Genomic DNA, 18,915 nt, shown 5'->3' on the forward strand with positions numbered 1-18,915 from the left:
AAAGATAGCACACATAAATCATGGCTACTATGTTTTAAGGCAAAGTGCAGTGATGCCCATCAAATAGTGTAATCATCATGATCAAAGATTTTCATTCTGGATAAAAAATCGATAACAAATTAATGAGGCGTCCAATTTGAATGTGGTCTTCGGCAAAGTTGTAGCTGATAGAGTAGCCTAGGAGTACTAAGGTTCAACTAACACTCTGGGCACATACTCTGGGGCACTTGGGGAAATGCTACGGTCAATTGAATGAAAAACGTCCTTTTCCCACAGTAATTCCCATACAAACTTTGAAGGACTTGTGCACTCTCAGTTTTCCACCAAATCAGCTCATTTTTTGGGAGAAGGCTTAAAATCTGGTTTCTTCTGGAACGACTCCAATCGAGACATCCAAACTTGTTGGTACGGGCACCATATGATCGATACAAACTCTTGCAGAGAACGAACCAAAGAGCAGTCAGTGCTTTTAGGGCAAAGTGGGTCACGAAATTCGTCGGCAATCTTGAATATGAAACCTAGTTGCCTGCTCACTCGCGTAACTATGTCACAGTAATGGGGCCTATATCCAATAATATTCCGAGATCAAAAAACGATCAACGATCAATATTCTGAGATCCTGATTTACTTCTACGTGCTGAAGTGACACATTGTTGATCGTATAATCAAACACTATTGGTTTTTGTCTATGATGGAAACTGGTGGAGTTGCATTTGTGCACGCTGAGTGTCCCGAAGTATCTACTGCACTATTCATTAATAAATTCCTGCAGCTGCAAATACTACTACGAAAATTTTAACTTTGGAACATTTGGAAGCACGAATCCCACATCATTCAGGAAAATGGAGAAAAGAAGTGGTTCCAAGTTACTGCTTTGAGGAATAGGTACCCGAGCTGTTATTAAAGCAGTCGGAGTGAGCTGATCCTATTCTAACACAGAGTTGGCGGTTTGTCAAGTATGATTTAAACCACTGCACCAGGCTCGACGGAACCCCAAGTTTTACAAGCTTTCCTAGTAATATGGAGTGATCCACATGGTTAAAAGCAGCTTTCAGGTTGGTGTAGATGGTGTCCACTAGACTAGACTAGATATATCATCACGGAATTTAGTTTACGCTACTCAAAAAGCTCAAATGTTCCGTTAAAGTAGATATATGCGGACAGGGCGGGTTATTTGAAGTATCGCAAATCTACAAGCGGCACCGTATTCATGTACGCTGGGAAGGCTTTTCTCGGACAATACGTCTGCAAGTTTTTGCAACCTTGTCGTCAATGCAATAGGAATACGCTGGCTGGGATGTTATGGGTTAACTACACCAATAGTTGAAATAAATAGAAAAGATTCGACCAAGTACACCTACCTCATTCAGCGCTAAGTACGGTAAAATTCTATTGTTGCTGCCCTCCTCGGAGCCATTGATCACGTCTTTGTGTTCCACCTGGGCCACGTTGTACTCGTGCAGATCAATGGGCGGCGGCCGTTCCGTCGTGGTTGCCCCTATCAGCGTTATCCTGATACGAGATCGATGCATCCAACTGAAATCGCCGGAAATGATTCGTTTTACGGCTTCTTCCACGTTGCTGGAATAGTGCTTGGGAAGCATGAGTCTTCCCTCGGACCGCCTCGGGTCGGAATTGAATCCCACCACGGGCATCTTGTTCGGTCCGTTCAATATGAACGGACTGGCTCGGCCAGCTGCCAAAAGGAACGTTCCGTCGCCTCCGACTGGTACCAGCATGTCGGCCCATCGCAGCAGGTGCTTGTTGATTGTGAGTCGCGTTACGACCTTCACCTCGATGCCCTGTTCGCGGAATGATTTCACCACCTCCGCCTCCACGTCCTTGTGCAGGTGGTGGTAGTATTTCATCGCATCGTAGTCCGAGCCACGGTTGCGAATTTTATGCTCCAGCCGTTCATCGCTGAGGGCCTGGTCGCGGGTTTTCTCAAATTCTAGTCGCGTTAGTTTCGACACAATCAATACTTTACGTAGCTTGGCCTTGGGGTTTGTTCCGAATGTGCGGGAATTTACGACACCTTGTAGTACATTTTTACAACCTGTAGATGAAGGGAAATAATAGGAAATAAATATAAATTAGTTATGGCCTTACTGAAGCGATACGAACAACAAACACAAATTCTAATTTTTCGCTTAACACATCCCGTAAAGTTTGAGCGGTAATTGAAAGGCGAAAGCAGCATTACGATGAACACTTGGATGGCAAAAGTGGATAAATCCAAGGCAGCACAGTCACTGCCTATGATCGCATAATTGTCCCATATGAATAGGAAACCCAGCAAATATGGGACTGATATGCGATCATAGGCAGGTCATGTCATGGCAACATCGGTGCACACCAAATTTTTGAATCGCGATCTAGCAATAGGACATTTGCGAGTTCAGCAATACACTACTGGTTTGCTGAAGAATAGCATTTTTAGGGTGTCTACTCATCATAACTCAACATAAAATTACCTGAGTTTTCCAGGTTTTTCCAGGGAAAATTTTGAAAGTTTATAATTAAAAAACAACACAAATTTCCTAAAAATTATATAGGGTACGGTACGAGTGCCATAAATAATCTCACGCTTCAAAATTCATCCTGTTCGAAAATAAGCGATTACGACACCGATTGGCTTTCAAGGGCAAAATAAAACATACTGTTACCAAGGGGCTAGTCGCTTGGAACATTGTGCCAAGAGGTGCCAAGCACACCGTCTTATACGCTGTGTGGCACATCGAGGCACTCTGAGGCACAATGGGCTCCTAAAGCTCTATCTCAATTTCTGCATAATTCGATCAAGCATTGATTAAAACGACATGTTTACTCATTTTTTAAGTATTCCTATTAGGTAAAGCCCATAAAATATATTTTCAAAAAGTTTAATAATTTTTGCAACACTCCTTGTTTAGCACTAAATTTTGGGTAAATTTTGTTTATCGTGTATGTCAAACAGGAACATTTATTGTCAAAAGTGAGCCAATGTGGTGTCTTTTGCAACCCGCCGTTTCACTTTCGTTACGTCAAGGTTGACCTCGAATGTCAAACAAGACCTGCTCATCATTATTTTATTTTCAAGTTTATTAACTATTCTGTTATTGTTTAAGTTCGGAAAAATTACCATTGAGATCAGAAAAGCATGCTCTTTCGTGTTATGCAGCAAAACCGGGGAAATATTTTTCATTTTAGGACCCTATTACCGGGAAGAGTTCTGGGCACAATGCATAGAAAATCTGTAAAAAAATAATCTCAAGTAGATCAAGAAATCCGGTACAACTACAAGGAACAGGAATTCAATGAGAAATATCAGCAATAATTAGCTGCTGTAGAAATCACAAAAAGCACCTCGGGAAAAAATCTTAAGAGTAAGACCCTCTTCGGAGCATATAGCTCTAACGGATCCGGAATTTGCACGGAGACAAATTTCGTTCGTTTGAAACAAAAATATTCATGTTTATTCGGTAAACTGATAAAATATTTAAAACTAAAATATTAATTTTAAAACAAACTCAATTACATATTGATTTCTACAATACCCATTGAAGAGCCCCCGTTCCGCCGTCGAGAACATAAACAAAACTCTCAAGTTCCAACTACATCACCAAACAAGATTTCCTCTTGCAAAAAAGGCAAGTTTCACCAAAAGTTTCCATGAAATCCCATTGATTTCGGGAGCGTGTGTTATCTACATGATGTTGGCATTGAACGTGCCACGCGGGAAGTGGATTTTCCTAGAGAAGGAAATAATTTTATAAATTTAATTGGAAAACAAATATTTCCGTAGGGCCGACCTGCCACAAAAAAAAACAAAAATGTTTACATTTGTTTCTAACATAACCAGTCAGAAGATACATGTTTGTTTCAAAAATGGATTGAATTTGCTTCAAATGTGACGTTCGATTTGCTCCAAACAGTTTTATTTTGTTACCAGAACAAATTGACAATTTATTTGAGTTTACCTGAAATATTTTTGATTTTACCATGCTTTTTTCTGCGTGTGGATATCGGCGAACTGCAACTCATAATGGACGACCCCCAATTGGACTGGAAAAGGAACAGCAGCCACACACCGTGTTCATCTTTCTACCGTGGACAGGATAGAAAAGTGGAAGCAACACAAAGGTACCAGTTCGATATAGTAGAATTAGAATAGAATACATTTTTAGGCGCTGTACAAAGCGTAAGTGCACGCGTGTAAATCAAAGGGGTACCGCTGTCCGATCACTTTTGCAATATTTTCAACGCCTTGCCACGCCCAGACCTGTGAACGAAAACATTTTATACTTTGTATACACAAAATTCAGCATATTCGTAGTTCCGTGTCAAAAATTGAGCTCAATCCACCAAAGCAAACTATAGTTACAGCATCTCAAACTTGGCCATTTTGTATGAAAATCGGCGTTTGTCCGATCAATTATGCACCACAGTGTATATAGGATCGCCCACGTCTAAGTCTGAGTAGTCTCTGATTGCATCAACAGTTGAAGCTTAAGCTCCCATGCCCCACCAGCCAGATAACCGGGTTTTGCAAACTTAGCATTATTTGTGGCAACACTTTGAGCGGCATGATGGAACTATGCCGAGCGCGCTAAGTGTTATTAGACCACTAATGTAGTTGCATGAAGTGGGTGACGAGGTACATAAGTATCATTACAGCGTGCTTAACTGTTATTGCAATATTGAGGCACCAGTTTGACTAAAGTTTGAAATACATAACAACTCATGAGATAACTGTCAAGTTCGATTCAAATATAAGTTAGGTTAAAAAGCGAACCCGCAGACGAACCTATATTAAAAGTCATTTCAGTGTTCAGTCCAGTCCATATGTTAAAGATGGCTCTACGTCAAAGATAAAGTTTGTCAATCGCATTTGATTCGATTGTGGTCGAAGGCAAGTTCACATGAGAGAAGAGGAGAAATCTCCCCTAAATGCAAATACAGCAAGAATAGTGTTGAACTCATCCACTGATTTACGGTAATCTGACCTGCATCTTTCCGGGTTGGCCTACATTCGTATTTCTCTCGTCGCACTCGTAAACACCTAGCCCGCCATATCTCTTGGACCCCTGCTTGGACCTGCAGTTCTTAGGACATCTGGTTTACCACTGATTTAAACATGTTATTGACTTTAAATTGATGTTTCAACTTATTCACTTTTTTTCTCTTTGCTTTCCTTTGCATCAAAAAAGTCACAAACATCAACAAAACAAAGCACGGAAAAAATCTTAAACTGAATAAATCTGGTGTTTGATTTGAATAGGTCGAATCTGCATATAGGAATCACAGCAAACATACGGCCGATTCAAATCGAACACCAGAAATAATTAAAAATTCACGGAAAAATAATGTTTCGGAAAAGTGAATGGTTCAAACGTAAGAAAAACAGTATAATATATTGTTACATAAAAATCCAATGTAAATGTATAGTATAGCGAACCATATCATTACAATACACTTTATTGTAGCTGGTACACTGTATGGTGCAGGAATGGTTTTCACTATACATTCTAGGGTTAGTTTTTATCCGGGCAGTTAGCCTAGTGGCGATTGCCAATCCGGAGACGGCGGGTTCGATTCCCGTTCCAGTCGGAAAAATTTTCTCGATTCCTGGGCATAGTATATAATTGTACTTGCTTTACAATATACACATTCATGCAATGGCAGGCAAAGAAAGCCCTTCAGTTAATAACTGTGGAAGTGCTAAAAAAACACTAAGTTGAAGCGAGGCAGGCCAAGTCCCAGTGAGGAGGTAGAGCCACAAAGAAGAAGAAGAAGATTGGGTTAAGTGATTAGGAATAAAAAAAACTTTTGAGAAATATCCCAGCTGATACTCCTGTAGTAAACGAGGAAGGCACTCTTGAAGAATGCAATGCATACAGCAATTTCCGATACAGTCCTGTAGACAATTCGCGAAAAACTCCTTAAGAAAACGTAGGAGGAACTCTAGTATGAATTCCAGGAATTACTCCTGTAGTAATAAATTCTGGGAAGATCTTCTGGGGAAGTTTCACGAGAAACACCGGAAGGAATCGCATAAAATCTCCAAGATGAATTCCAAAAGAAATTCTAGGAGAACTTCTGCGACAACTTTTACGATCTATTTCGTTAGAAATTCTAATAGAGATTTCGGGATAAATTTTGATAGAAATCCTACGAAAATTTCTTTGAGCAAAACGCAGGACGAACTCTGGGAAACTCTCTGAAATTCTGTAGCATCCCCGTAAAAAACTTCAGGAAAAAACGGTCGGAGTTCAGGAAGCCTGAAAAAAAAATGCTGAAAGGAATTTAACTTTCAGGTTCATCCGCGTCCACATGGAATTGTCGGATATATTTCCTAGGTTTAGAAGCTCTCCTTGTGTTCTACGATTATACAGATTCCTTCTTGATTTAAATTGCTTTGTGAATAATGATTCAGAGGATTTTTGAACGGCTTCACGGAACCACAAGCTACAGTAAGAACATGTAGCATTACGTAAAAAAGTTTTGCTTTACAGTTTGTTCTTACTACAAACATTGTTACGGGTATACATATTTGTTACAATTATAAGACAGAATAATTGTTTAATGTGTCAAATGTTTATTATTTGTGCGTTCTTTGTGATGTATGTTATATTTTACCTTGTACATATTCCCATAATTTTAATGCACATTTATAGGGTTCTGGAAAAAAGAGGCCCATGAGATGCAATCCTACTTTGATTGCCAACTTTCAGGCCATTTCTGGCAGCGGTCAAGTACTAGAGATGTAAACCTTTCCCTGCCACGGACTTCAAGTTGTTGATCTCAAGTATCGAACCCCGAAATGGGATGACCGATTAGGATTAGTTTTCCTAGACAAAACCAAGCTATGAACACAGCATCAAATGCTGTGAACTAAAAGGCAAACTGCCAAATGAAATACAATTCCAGGATGACTGACGGACCCAAACCAATGCATGAAACCTCGTCATCCAACAGGGCAAATTTATGTTGTGTCGTGTTATGTCAATGTGTGATGTTTCTTGTTTGTGCATTTATAAGGTTCTATGTGCTCGTGATATGTTAATCCTTTGTAGTAATTAATTTCTTTTATTTTTGTAACAACATGTAGTAAAAGCTCATGTTGGAAAGAAGAAAACACTGCATACTCGAAAATTGTTGATTTCATACTAACAATTCAGTAATCTTTATGGACTATTCTTTAGAGAAGAGCTACAATTAGTGCAGTTCACTACTTTTTATTCATACTATCAAATTTTTTATTTTTTATCGGAGTATAATTTCCATGAGTACTCAAGATATTCCCTGAGTATTCCAGGTTTTTCCGTGTTAAATTAAATTCCCTGAGGATTCCCGGTTTTCTAGGTTTTTCCAAGTAGTAGAGACCCTGATTTAGCAAAGTGATTACATGAATTCCGCTTTGTAAAATTCTGACTATGCCAACCCTTCTACTTTGGCTGATTATGATATTGTTTTGATAATTTTTCGAAAATCAGCAATACTGGGTACTGAACTGGTATCAGCAAGTATCGCGCTGTTTTGAATACGTGCAAAAGTAACATAACAAATGACGTCTGTCCTTTGTTATCTTTAACAGGCAACATTCGCTAATTGAAACGAAAACATGTTGCATTTATCTAACGTCTACTGAGTGTAGGTGAACGATCAGATTGCTTTGAGGTTTTTGTAGTTCGTCAGTCCTAAATTTTACTCAATTGTTTCAGGTAGCGAAGGGCATCGACTAGAGTTCCGGCTTAATCTTTTTTGAAAAATTCCATGCCAGAACACAATAATTGTTATTCATCAAAATAAATAGTCACTCAACCGAAACAAACATGTTTATAGTAGACACTTGTCACATTTAATGAGGACTAAATTGGGCGTCAAGAAACAGAACGCACAGCTTTATCATTGCAAGTGAAGTGTGAATCCCTAATCAAAATTTGAAACTTGAATATTTAATAAATATTATTCTAACATACAATTAGGGACTACCATGTCCGGGTCGTTTTAGGTGAATCCACGAACCGATCACATGAGATCGGTTCAAAGTTTGTTTTGAAAAAAAAAACGAATGTGCGAATTGATCACAACATCTTCATCTCACATAATAATACATGTATTTGAAGAGTTCAGTGCAGAAGACTACTCCTACGCTCCTAAACAATTTTCAAAATATATACAACACGCGCCAGTCAACATATATCTATATTCTGAAGATATACATATTGCGATGCGCATGACAAATATTTGCGAAAGAAAGAAAACCCAGAACGCAACGCAAAACCGGTCGCATTTACGCAGACAGGCCCCCTAGATGTTTTATTTTTTGCTTGCGAGAGGCGAAAAAATAGGCCGCCATAACAGGAAAAACAACAACAACAGCGTCGTCGACAACACGAAGCTCCACTATACTGCAGCAGATAAGAGCGATTGCGTGCAACATAAACCTATGGCTGCTCACTCCTTCACAGTCGTGTTCTGGTTCATTGAGTATATAGGTGTCAGGGGTTCCACCATATGAAAATTTTAAAATCAAGTCCACGGTCCATACAAGTTTCGAAAATTTTGTGTAGACGAGGGGAAGGGAGTTAGGAGATCTGAGATGGCCAAAAATCAGTCTACGTATTGCTTCAAACTCATCCAGAAACAACACTACATTTTTCATTGGTGCCCATGTCTGTAATACTGTATTTAAAAATCAATCACTGTTTACGCTCTCGATTTGAAGGCCCTTCACCAGCGTCCCAATCGGTAGTTGACGACACATCTGGCATCGTATGGTGAGACATAAGCACTGATTTCCACTTTGACAGATTATCACTAATTAAATATTTCACTCCTATAAAGTGTAAATAACCACTCTAGATTGCACTACAGCTAACGTTATATGAATTGTAATCACAAAAGCACTCTTATGGAGTGTCCATTTCCAAAAGTACAACGCCAATTCATAATGATGTCCGTGCTAGGGAAATAAATCCGTTGATAAACTTATTATCTAGAGTTTATTGATCAGCAAAGACGACCTTAACTTATTAAACATGACACTTTATATTGCAATGGTTCCTAGCTGTGGAATTTATTAAATGGTGTATGTATAAATGTATAAAAGTATCATCCAGCACAAACACTACTGGAAATTCAATACAGTAGACGTTCGCTCGGTGCAAACGCTTTAACTGCAATGCTTTTTAACTGCAAGTCCGGTAAGTGCAACAATTTTGCAGCTATCGCACCGCTATCCGTCAAATTTCTGTCAGAGCAGACGACAGCTACATAGAGCTTGCTGACGTTTATTCACCTCTCTCTTTCAAGCATGCAGGCGGGATAGGATTTGTTTTCATCGGGAAACCTTTCCTGATGACAACAAAACCTATTCCGCCTGCATGTTTGAAAGAGAAAGGTGAATAAACATCAGCAAGCTCTATAGCGGTGCACTTTCGAATGCATTTTAGATCACTTTCAGACCAACTGACAAATCGTTCACGTCTGTCAGTCGTTGCAGTTAACGAATTTTATTCGGTAGGTGAAACGTAAACATGTTGCAGTTATCGAACGTCTACTGTATCTTGCATAATTGCAGCGCAAATCTGAAGAACCAAATGGATTGCACTGCAAAGTTGATCGATTGGTCTCCAGCGGCTGTCCAATCAGGTAATTCAGGTTTGGCTTCGTTCTATAAATCACCTTAACCCTTTATAAGGCCGAGAAAACTAGAAAAAGTAATCAACGCATACTATTGTGGAAATGATTATACTCATGATTACATGTACAAAACATGTTTCTTGCCACTGCCCGTTTAGGATACTTTTCTTCTTTTGATTTGGACAAAAAGCCGGAAAAGAGATCTTAGAGTGGATAAGGGCTTAACCCATAACTTAAACTGTGTAGTTCAGCTCATATCAACCCATAATTTGATTATTTCCTAAAATATTTACCAAATCTATAGTTTTATAATAAGTTTGAGCTAATTTTCTTCACGCGGTCAAATTTAGCCATTTTTGAGACAACAAATGGCTCCCAAATTATTGTTTAAGCTTTGTTTAGTACCAAAAAAATACCAGGCGTTGTTAGTAATCCTAATTTTGCATAAAACCAAAAAAGAAGTTCAAAATAAATTGTAATAAAACAGAAAAAAATAAAAACAGTAGGTGGCAATATAGTTGCTATTGCCTTATAAAGGGTTAACTGCCATGCTGGCTTGGGAGCTCTTACGAATTTTACTTGGAAATATGTATTTCCCGTGGACTGATCAAAATGAAAATGACATGTTGGACTTATTGGACGTTTATTGTATCATTTCAATGACCGTCGTGAATAATATTTTGAGAACCTCTGAAAATGCTAAAACCGATAGTCATTAAGGTACACACTATAGTCTCTGTTCCGAACTGATGAAGATCTGTATGGAAAACACAGAACGCAAGATGTGATACTGAACTTTTTTTTTATTTCGGCGCTAGCTAGGATGATTGCCCACGAGAGTGGCGCGATAAGCGAGCAAATATTTGGTGCAACGTCATCATTATTGCTGTCGTCGCCGTGCTTTGATAACGGCGCTGGCTGGCATTTTTTAAATTTACGATTCTGCTTCAAAATTTATAGAGTCTGCTAAGCCATGTGAACTCAACGCACGTCATCGTAGTACGTCTTAAAAAATAGGTTTGTGATGGTGGTAACGTCTCTAGGTATTAATTAATAATCACTCGCATTAGCCTAGGCTTTCACCACGCGCTAAACCTGTTGCATCCCACCAGCAAGCTTTACAGCTGATGATAAGCTGGCCGCAATCTACTTATAAACCCAGGTTCGGATGGATTTGCATCGTCCGTGGGTGCACCTTTGCTCGCACATCCTCCTTCCCAGTCGTAATCTGTCTGTGAAGTTGACGTATAGCTCAATTGGCCATCCAAAGGCGTATCAAGTGGATAGGAAGAAGAGACGATGGTACAGTAGACGATCGATAAGTGCATACTACGATTGAAAGAACGTCTGCAATATGCTATTATTTGGAGTACATATATTTATCCAGATATTCTGATCGAAAAATATACAGGGTGTTTGGTTCCGGGTTTTGGATATTTTCAGGGCTGATAGGTCTTGATGAGAGATGAAAAAGTTCCCATGGAACATAGGGTCGGAAATCACTGCTAAGTGAGTTAATCACATTTTAAGTTTTTAATTTTTGGTTATCTTTGAAGTCCTATATCTACTAAACTATCAATCGTACAAACTTTCTCAGCGCACGAATTGAAAGCTAATTACTTCTACTTTCTTAGTCTCTTGGACGTAAACTTTGTAAAAATAGTTTAAAAGGCCTTAAATTGAAAAATAATGCAAAATTGGTCGAAAAAATCGACTCTTTTTTGGACATTTTTGATGATTTAAATATGAAAATAAAGCTTTTGTTAAAAAAGTTCTTCTACAAAACATGCACGAACTTGTTCCCTAAAAATGTTTCTTTGACACCAAAACTCTATCTTTTGTAGTTAAGCCAAAAAAATGTTTTTGAAAATAACGTTCCAAATTGCATTAACTTCATGCCAAAACAATGGTCATCACCCTATCCGTCGTGCGTTCGTGTGCTGTTGCTCCACGGCATGAGGACGACTACTGCTGCTGGCTTGGCTGCTGGTGATGTCATCGCATACAGAAACCGAGCTCGTTCTTTGTCGCGTCACATCTCCGCCTGTGGAATCATTCGAGGCGGAGTTTGGATTTGCGCATATTAAGTGCGACGTGCAGTTAACTTGTTTTTCGACGGAGCGAAAGGAAAGCGCCGACGAAAGTGTATTTACAAGAGCAACCATTTAAATCCTTCGCACTCGTAGCTCTGCTGCGGTGCTGTTCAGATGGGGGGGTCTGTGCGTGCGGCAATTTAGAGCATGCATTTATTTGATGCATTTCATTTTTTTTTTGTATGATGTGCAAGGATAATGATTCTTCTTATTTCTTGCATACCATTCCCACTGGGACAGAGCCTGTTTCTCAGCTCAGTTGTAAAACATACAACAATAAATTCCTTTGGAACCAATCATGGGGGATCCTTTGGAAATGATACCTTTGGAGAATCTAATCAAAAAGTTGGACATTTTAGGAGAAGTTGGGGATTCTTAAGGAACATTGGGGATTTTTAGGAGATATTGGGAAGGGGAAAAGGGAACTTAGGAATCATGGGGGTCCTCTTAGGAGAAGTTGGGGATTCTTAAGGGACATTGGGGATTTTTAGGAGATATTGGGAAGGGGAAAAGGGAACTTAGGAATCATGGGGGTCCTCTTAGGAGAAGTTGGGGATTCTTAAGGGACATTGGGGATTTTTAAGAGATATTGGGAAGGGGAAAAGGGAACTTAGGAATCATGGGGGTCCTCTTAGGAGAAGTTGGGGATTCTTAAGGGACATTGGGGATTTTTAGGAGATATTGGGAAGGGGAAAAGGGAACTTAGGAATCATAGGAGAAGTTGGGGATTCTTAAGGGACATTGGGGATTTTTAAGAGATATTGGGTAGGGTAAAGGGAACTATGGAATCATGGGGGTCCTCTTAGGAGAAGTTGGGGATTCTTAAGGAACATTAGGGATTTTTAGGAGATATTGGGGATTTTTAAGCAACATTGGGGATGTCTAGGAGAAGTTGGGGATTTTTAAGGAACATTGGGGATTTTTAGGAGATATTGGAGATTTTTAAGGAACATTGGGGAATTTTAGGAGATATTGGGAAGGGGAAAAGGGAACTTAGGAATCATGGAGGTCCTCTTAGGAGAAGTACGGTATTCATAAGGAACAATGGGCATTTTAAGGAGATATTGGGGAGGGTAAAGGGAACTAAGGAATCATGGGGGTCCTTGAGAAACTAATCAACAAGTTGGACATTTTAGGAGAAGTTGGGGATTCTTAAGGAACATTGGGGATTTTTAAGAGATATTGGGAAGGGGAAAAGGGAACTTAGGAATCATGGGGGTCCTCTTAGGAGAAGTTGGGGATTCTTAAGGGACATTGGGGATTTTTAAGAGATTGATTGATTGATTTGTCTTTATTAGAGAGACTTTCAGCCCTTGGCTGGATCGTCTCTTTTTAAGAGATATTGGGAAGGGGAAAAGGGAACTTAGGAATCATGGGGGTCCTCTTAGGAGAAGTTGGGGATTCTTAAGGGACATTGGGGATTTTTAAGAGATATTGGGTAGGGTAAAGGGAACTATGGAATCATGGGGGTCCTTGGGAAATGATACCTTTGGGGAATCTAATCAACAAGTTGGACATTTAAGGAGAAGTTGGAGATTCTTCAGGTACATTGGGATTTTTAAGGAACATTGGGGAATTTTAGGAGATATTGGGAAGGGGAAAAGGGAACTAAGGAATCATGGGGGTCCTTAAGGGACATTGGGGATTTTAAGGAGATATTGGGGATTTTTAAGGATTATTGGGGATTTTTAAGAAACATTGGGGATTTTTAAGGAACATTGGGGAATTTTAGGAGATATTGGGGAGGGTAAAGAGAACTTAGGAATCATGTGGTCCTTAAGAAATGATACCTTTGGGAAATCTAATCAACAAGCTGGCCATTTTAGGAGATATTGGAGATTTTTAAGGAACATTGGGGATTTGTACGAGATATTGGGTAGGGTAAGGGAACTAAGAAATCATGGAAGTCCTTGGGAAATGTTACCTTTGGGGAATCTAATCAACAAGTTGATTATTTTAGGAGAAGTTGGGTATTCAAAAAAAAACATTGGGTATTTTTAGGAGATATTGGGGAAGGTAAAGGGAACTAAGGAATCATGGGGGTCCTTGAGAAATGATACCTTTGGGGAATCTAATCAACAAGTTGGACATTTAAGGAGAAGTTGGGGATTCCTAAGGAACAATGGGGATTTTTAGGAGATATTGGGGATTTTTAAGGAACATTGGTGATTTTTAGGAAATATTGGGAAGGGAAAAGGGAACTTAGGAATCATGGGTGATTTTAAGGAGATATTGGGGATTTTTAATGAACATTGGGGATTTTTACGAGATATTGGGGCGGGTAAAGGGAACTTAGGAATCATGGCGGTCCTCAGGAAATGATACCTTTGGGTATCTTATCAACAAGTTGAACATTTTAGGAGAAGTTGGGGATTCTTAATGGACATTGGGGATTTTTAGGAGATGTTGGGGATTTTTAAGGAACATTGGGGATTTTTTGGAGATATTGGGGCTGGTAAAGGGAACTTAGGAATCATGAGGGTCCTTGGGAAGTAATACCTTTGAGGAATCTAATCGACAAGTCGGACATTTAAGGGGAAGTTTGGGATTCTTAAGGAACATTGTGGATTTTTAGGAGATATTGGTGATTTTTAGGGAAAATTGGGGATTTTTAGGAGATATTGGGAAGGGGAAAAGGGAACTTAGGAATCATGGGGGTCCTCTTACTAGAAGTTGAAGATTCTTAGAGGACTTTGGGGATTTTTAGGCGATATTGGGGAGGGTAAAGGGAACTTAGGGATCATGGTCGTCCTTTTGAAATGATACCTTTGGGAAATCTAATCAACAATTTGGATATATTAGGAGAAGTTGGGGATTTTTAAGGAACATTGGGGATTTTTAGGAGATATTGTGGAGGGTAAAGCGAATATAGGAATCATAGGGGTCCTTGGGAAATGATAGCTTTGGGGAATCTAATCGACAAGTTGGACATTTTAAAAGAAGTTGGGAATTCTTAAGGATTATTGGGGATTTTTAGGAGATATTGGGGATTTTAAAGTAACGTTGGGGATTTTTAGAAGACATTGGGGATTTTAAAGGAACGTTGGGGATTTTTAGGAGATATTGGGAGGGTAAAGGGAACTTAGGAATCATGGCGGTCCTCGGGAAATGATACCTTTGGGGAATCTAATCAACAAGTTGGAATTTTTAGGAGAAGTTGGGGATTCTTAAGAAACATTGGGGATTTTTAGGCGATATTGGGGAGGGTAAAGAGAACTTAGGAAACATGGGGTCCTTGGGAAATGATACTTTTGGGGAATCTTATCAACAAGTTGGACATTTTTGGAGAAGTTGGGAATTTTCAGGAGATATTGGGGCGGGTAAAGGGAACTTAGGAATCATGGCGGTCCTCGGGAAATGATACCTTTGGGAAATCTAATCAACAAGTTGGACATTTTAGGAGAAGTTGGGGATTCTAAAGGGTTATTGGGGAAGATGATTCTTATGTTTCTTTTACCCTCTCCAATATCTCCTAAAAATTTCCACTATTTGTTCTAAAGAGCCCCAACATTCTTTAAAAATCCCCAATATCTCCTCAAAATTTCCAATGTTCTTGAAGCATCCCCAACTTCTCCTAAAATGTCCAACTAAATCTAACGAATCCCAAAGGTATTATTTCCCAAGGACCCCCATGATTCCTAAGTTCCCTTTACCCTCCCCAATATCTCCTACAATTCCCAACGCTCATTGAAAAGTTCCCAATATCTCCTAAAAATCCCCAACGTCGTGAAAAATCTCCAATATCTCCTAAAAATCCCCAATGATCCTTAAAAATCTTTGATGTTCCTTAAAAATCCCCAATATCTTCTAAAAATTCCCAATGTTCCTTGAGAATACCCAACTTCTCCTAAAATGTCCAACTTGTTGATAAGATTTCCCAAAGGTATCATTTCTCAAGGACCCCCATGATTCCTAAGTTTTCTTTACCCGCTCCAATATTTCCAAAAAATGACTAATGTCCCTTAAGAATCCCCAACTTCTCCTAAAATGGCCAACTTGTTGATTAGATTCCCCAAAGGTATCATATCCCAAGGACCCCCATGATTCCTATGTTCCCTTTACCCGCCCCAATATCTCCTAAAAATCCCCAATGTTCCTTAAAAATCCCCAATATCTCCTAAAAATCCCCAATGTCCCTTAAGAATCCCCAACTTCTCCTAAAATGGCCAACTTGTTGATTAGATTCCCCAAAGCTATCATTTCTCAAGGACCCTCATGATTCCTAAGTTTCCTTTACCCTCCTTAATATCTCCTAAAAATCCCCAATATTTCCTAAAATGGTCAACTTGTTGATAACATTCCTCAATATCGCCTAAAAATACCCACTGTCCATTAAGAATCCTCAACTTCTCCTAAAATGGCGAACTTGTTGATTAGATTCCCCAAAGGTATCATATCTCAAGGACCCCCATGATTCCATAGTTCCCTTTACCCTACCCAATATCTCTTAAAAATCCCCAATGTTCCTTAAAAATCCCCAATATCTCCTAAAAATCCCCAATGTTCCTTATGAATCCCCAACTTCTGCTAAAATGTCCAACTTGTTGATTAGATTCCCCAAAGGTATCATTTCCCAAGGACCCCCATGATTTCTAAATTCCCTTTACCCTCCCCAATATCTCCTAAAAATCCCCAATGTTCCTTATGAATCCCCAACTTCTGCTAAAATGTCCAACTTGTTGATTAGATTCCCCAAAGGTATCATTTCCGAAGGACCCCCATGATTCCTTAGTTCCCTTTACCCTCCTCAATATCGCCTAAAAATCCCCAATGTCCCTTAAGAATCCCCAACTTCTCCTAAAATGTCCAACATGTTGATTAGATTCCTCAAAGGTATCATTTCCCAAGGATCCTCATGATTCCTAAGTTCCTTTTACCCTCTCCAATATATCCTCAAAATCCCCAATGTTCCTTATGAATACCCAGCTTCTCCTAAAATATCCAAAATGTTGATTAGATTCCTCAAAGGTATCATTTCCCAAGGACCCCCATGATTCCATAGTTCCCTTTACCCTACCCAATATCTCTTAAAAATCCCCAATGTCCCTTAAGAATCCCCAACTTCTCCTAAGAGGACCCCCATGATTCCTAAGTTCCCTTTTCCCCTTCCCAATATCTCCTAAAAATCCCCAATGTTCCTTAAGAATCCCCAACTTCTCCTAAAATGTCCAACTTGTTGATTAGATTCCCCAAAGGTATCATTTCTCAAGGACCCCCATGATTCCTAAGTTCCCTTTACCCTCCCCAATATATCCTTAAAATCCCCAATGTTCCTTATGAATACCCAGCTTCTCCTAAAATATCCAACATGTTGATTAGATTCCTCAAAGATATCATTTCTCAAGGACCCCCATGATTCCTAAGTTCCCTTTACCCCTTCCCAATATCTCGTAAAAATCCCCAATGTTCCTTAAAAATCCCCAACTTCTCCTAAAATGGTCAACTTGTTGATTAGATTCCCCAAAGGTATCATTTCCCAAGGACCCCCATGATTCCATAGTTCCCTTTACCCTACCCAATATCTCTTAAAAATCCCCAATGTCCCTTAAGAATCCCCAACTTCTCCTAAGAGGACCCCCATGATTCCTAAGTTCCCTTTACCCCTTCCCAATATCTCGTAAAAATCCCCAATGTTCCTTAAAAATCCCCAACTTCTCCTAAAATGGCCAACTTGTTGATTAGATTCCCCAAAGGTATCATTTCCCAAGGACCCCCATGATTCCATAGTTCCCTTTACCCTACCCAATATCTCTTAAAAATCCCCAATGTCCCTTAAGAATCCCCAACTTCTCCTAAGAGGACCCCCATGATTCCTAAGTTCCCTTTTCCCCTTCCCAATATCTCTTAAAAAGAGACGATCCAGCCAAGGGCTGAAAGTCTCTCTAATAAAGACAAATCAATCAATCAATCTCTTAAAAATCCCCAATGTCCCTTAAGAATCCCCAACTTCTCCTAAGAGGACCCCCATGATTCCTAAGTTCCCTTTTCCCCTTCCCAATATCTCTTAAAAATCCCCAATGTTCCTTAAGAATCCCCAACTTCTCATAAAATGTCCAACTTGTTGATTAGTTTCTCAAGGACCCCCATGATTCCTTAGTTCCCTTTACCCTCCCCAATATCTCCTTAAAATGCCCATTGTTCCTTATGAATACCGTACTTCTCCTAAGAGGACCTCCATGATTCCTAAGTTCCCTTTTCCCCTTCCCAATATCTCCTAAAATTCCCCAATGTTCCTTAAAAATCTCCAATATCTCCTAAAAATCCCCAATGTTCCTTAAAAATCCCCAACTTCTCCTAGACATCCCCAATGTTGCTTAAAAATCCCCAATATCTCCTAAAAATCCCTAATGTTCCTTAAGAATCCCCAACTTCTCCTAAGAGGACCCCCATGATTCCATAGTTCCCTTTACCCTACCCAATATCTCTTAAAAATCCCCAATGTCCCTTAAGAATCCCCAACTTCTCCTATGATTCCTAAGTTCCCTTTTCCCCTTCCCAATATCTCCTAAAAATCCCCAATGTCCCTTAAGAATCCCCAACTTCTCCTAAGAGGACCCCCATGATTCCTAAGTTCCCTTTTCCCCTTCCCAATATCTCTTAAAAATCCCCAATGTCCCTTAAGAATCCCCAACTTCTCCTAAGAGGACCCCCATGATTCCTAAGTTCCCTTTTCCCCTTCCCAATATCTCCTAAAAATCCCCAATGTCCCTTAAGAATCCCCAACTTCTCCTAAGAGGACCCCCATGATTCCTAAGTTCCCTTTTCCCCTTCCCAATATCTCCTAAAAATCCCCAATGTTCCTTAAGAATCCCCAACTTCTCCTAAAATGTCCAACTTTTTGATTAGATTCTCCAAAGGTATCATTTCCAAAGGATCCCCCATGATTGGTTCCAAAGGAATTTATTGTTGTATGTTTTACAACTGAGCTGAGAAACAGGCTCTGTCCCAGTGGGAATGGTATGCAAGAAATAAGAAGAATCATTATCCTTGCACATCATACAAAAAAAAAATGAAATGCATCAAATAAATGCATGCTCTAAATTGCCGCACGCACAGACCCCCCCATCTGAACAGCACCGCAGCAGAGCTACGAGTGCGAAGGATTTAAATGGTTGCTCTTGTAAATACACTTTCGTCGGCGCTTTCCTTTCGCTCCGTCGAAAAACAAGTTAACTGCACGTCGCACTTAATATGC

At 39.6% G+C, this 18,915-nt stretch overlaps 1 protein-coding gene across 2 annotated transcripts in view; it reads right to left on the reverse strand.

Annotated features, from left to right (window-relative positions):
- LOC109407974 (NAD kinase 2, mitochondrial) overlaps window positions 1–18,915 on the reverse strand; it is a 44,943-nt gene that overhangs the window by 10,848 nt on the left and 15,180 nt on the right. Inside the window, exons 1-2 of one of the 2 annotated variants that reach the window (XM_062853299.1) lie at window positions 8,696–8,920; window positions 1,362–2,056 (exon numbers count right to left, since the gene is read on the reverse strand). In XM_062853299.1, coding sequence (XP_062709283.1) covers window positions 1,362–2,056; window positions 8,696–8,771 — 771 coding nt within the window. In that variant the 5' untranslated portion in view covers window positions 8,772–8,920. Of the gene's footprint in view, window positions 1–1,361; window positions 2,057–8,695; window positions 8,921–18,915 lie in introns of those variants that run through there. The other variant, XM_019681179.3, reaches the window with a different exon arrangement.

This window comes from Aedes albopictus, chromosome 2 (assembly GCF_035046485.1).
Source record: "Aedes albopictus strain Foshan chromosome 2, AalbF5, whole genome shotgun sequence".
NCBI lineage: Eukaryota > Metazoa > Arthropoda > Insecta > Diptera > Culicidae > Aedes > Aedes albopictus.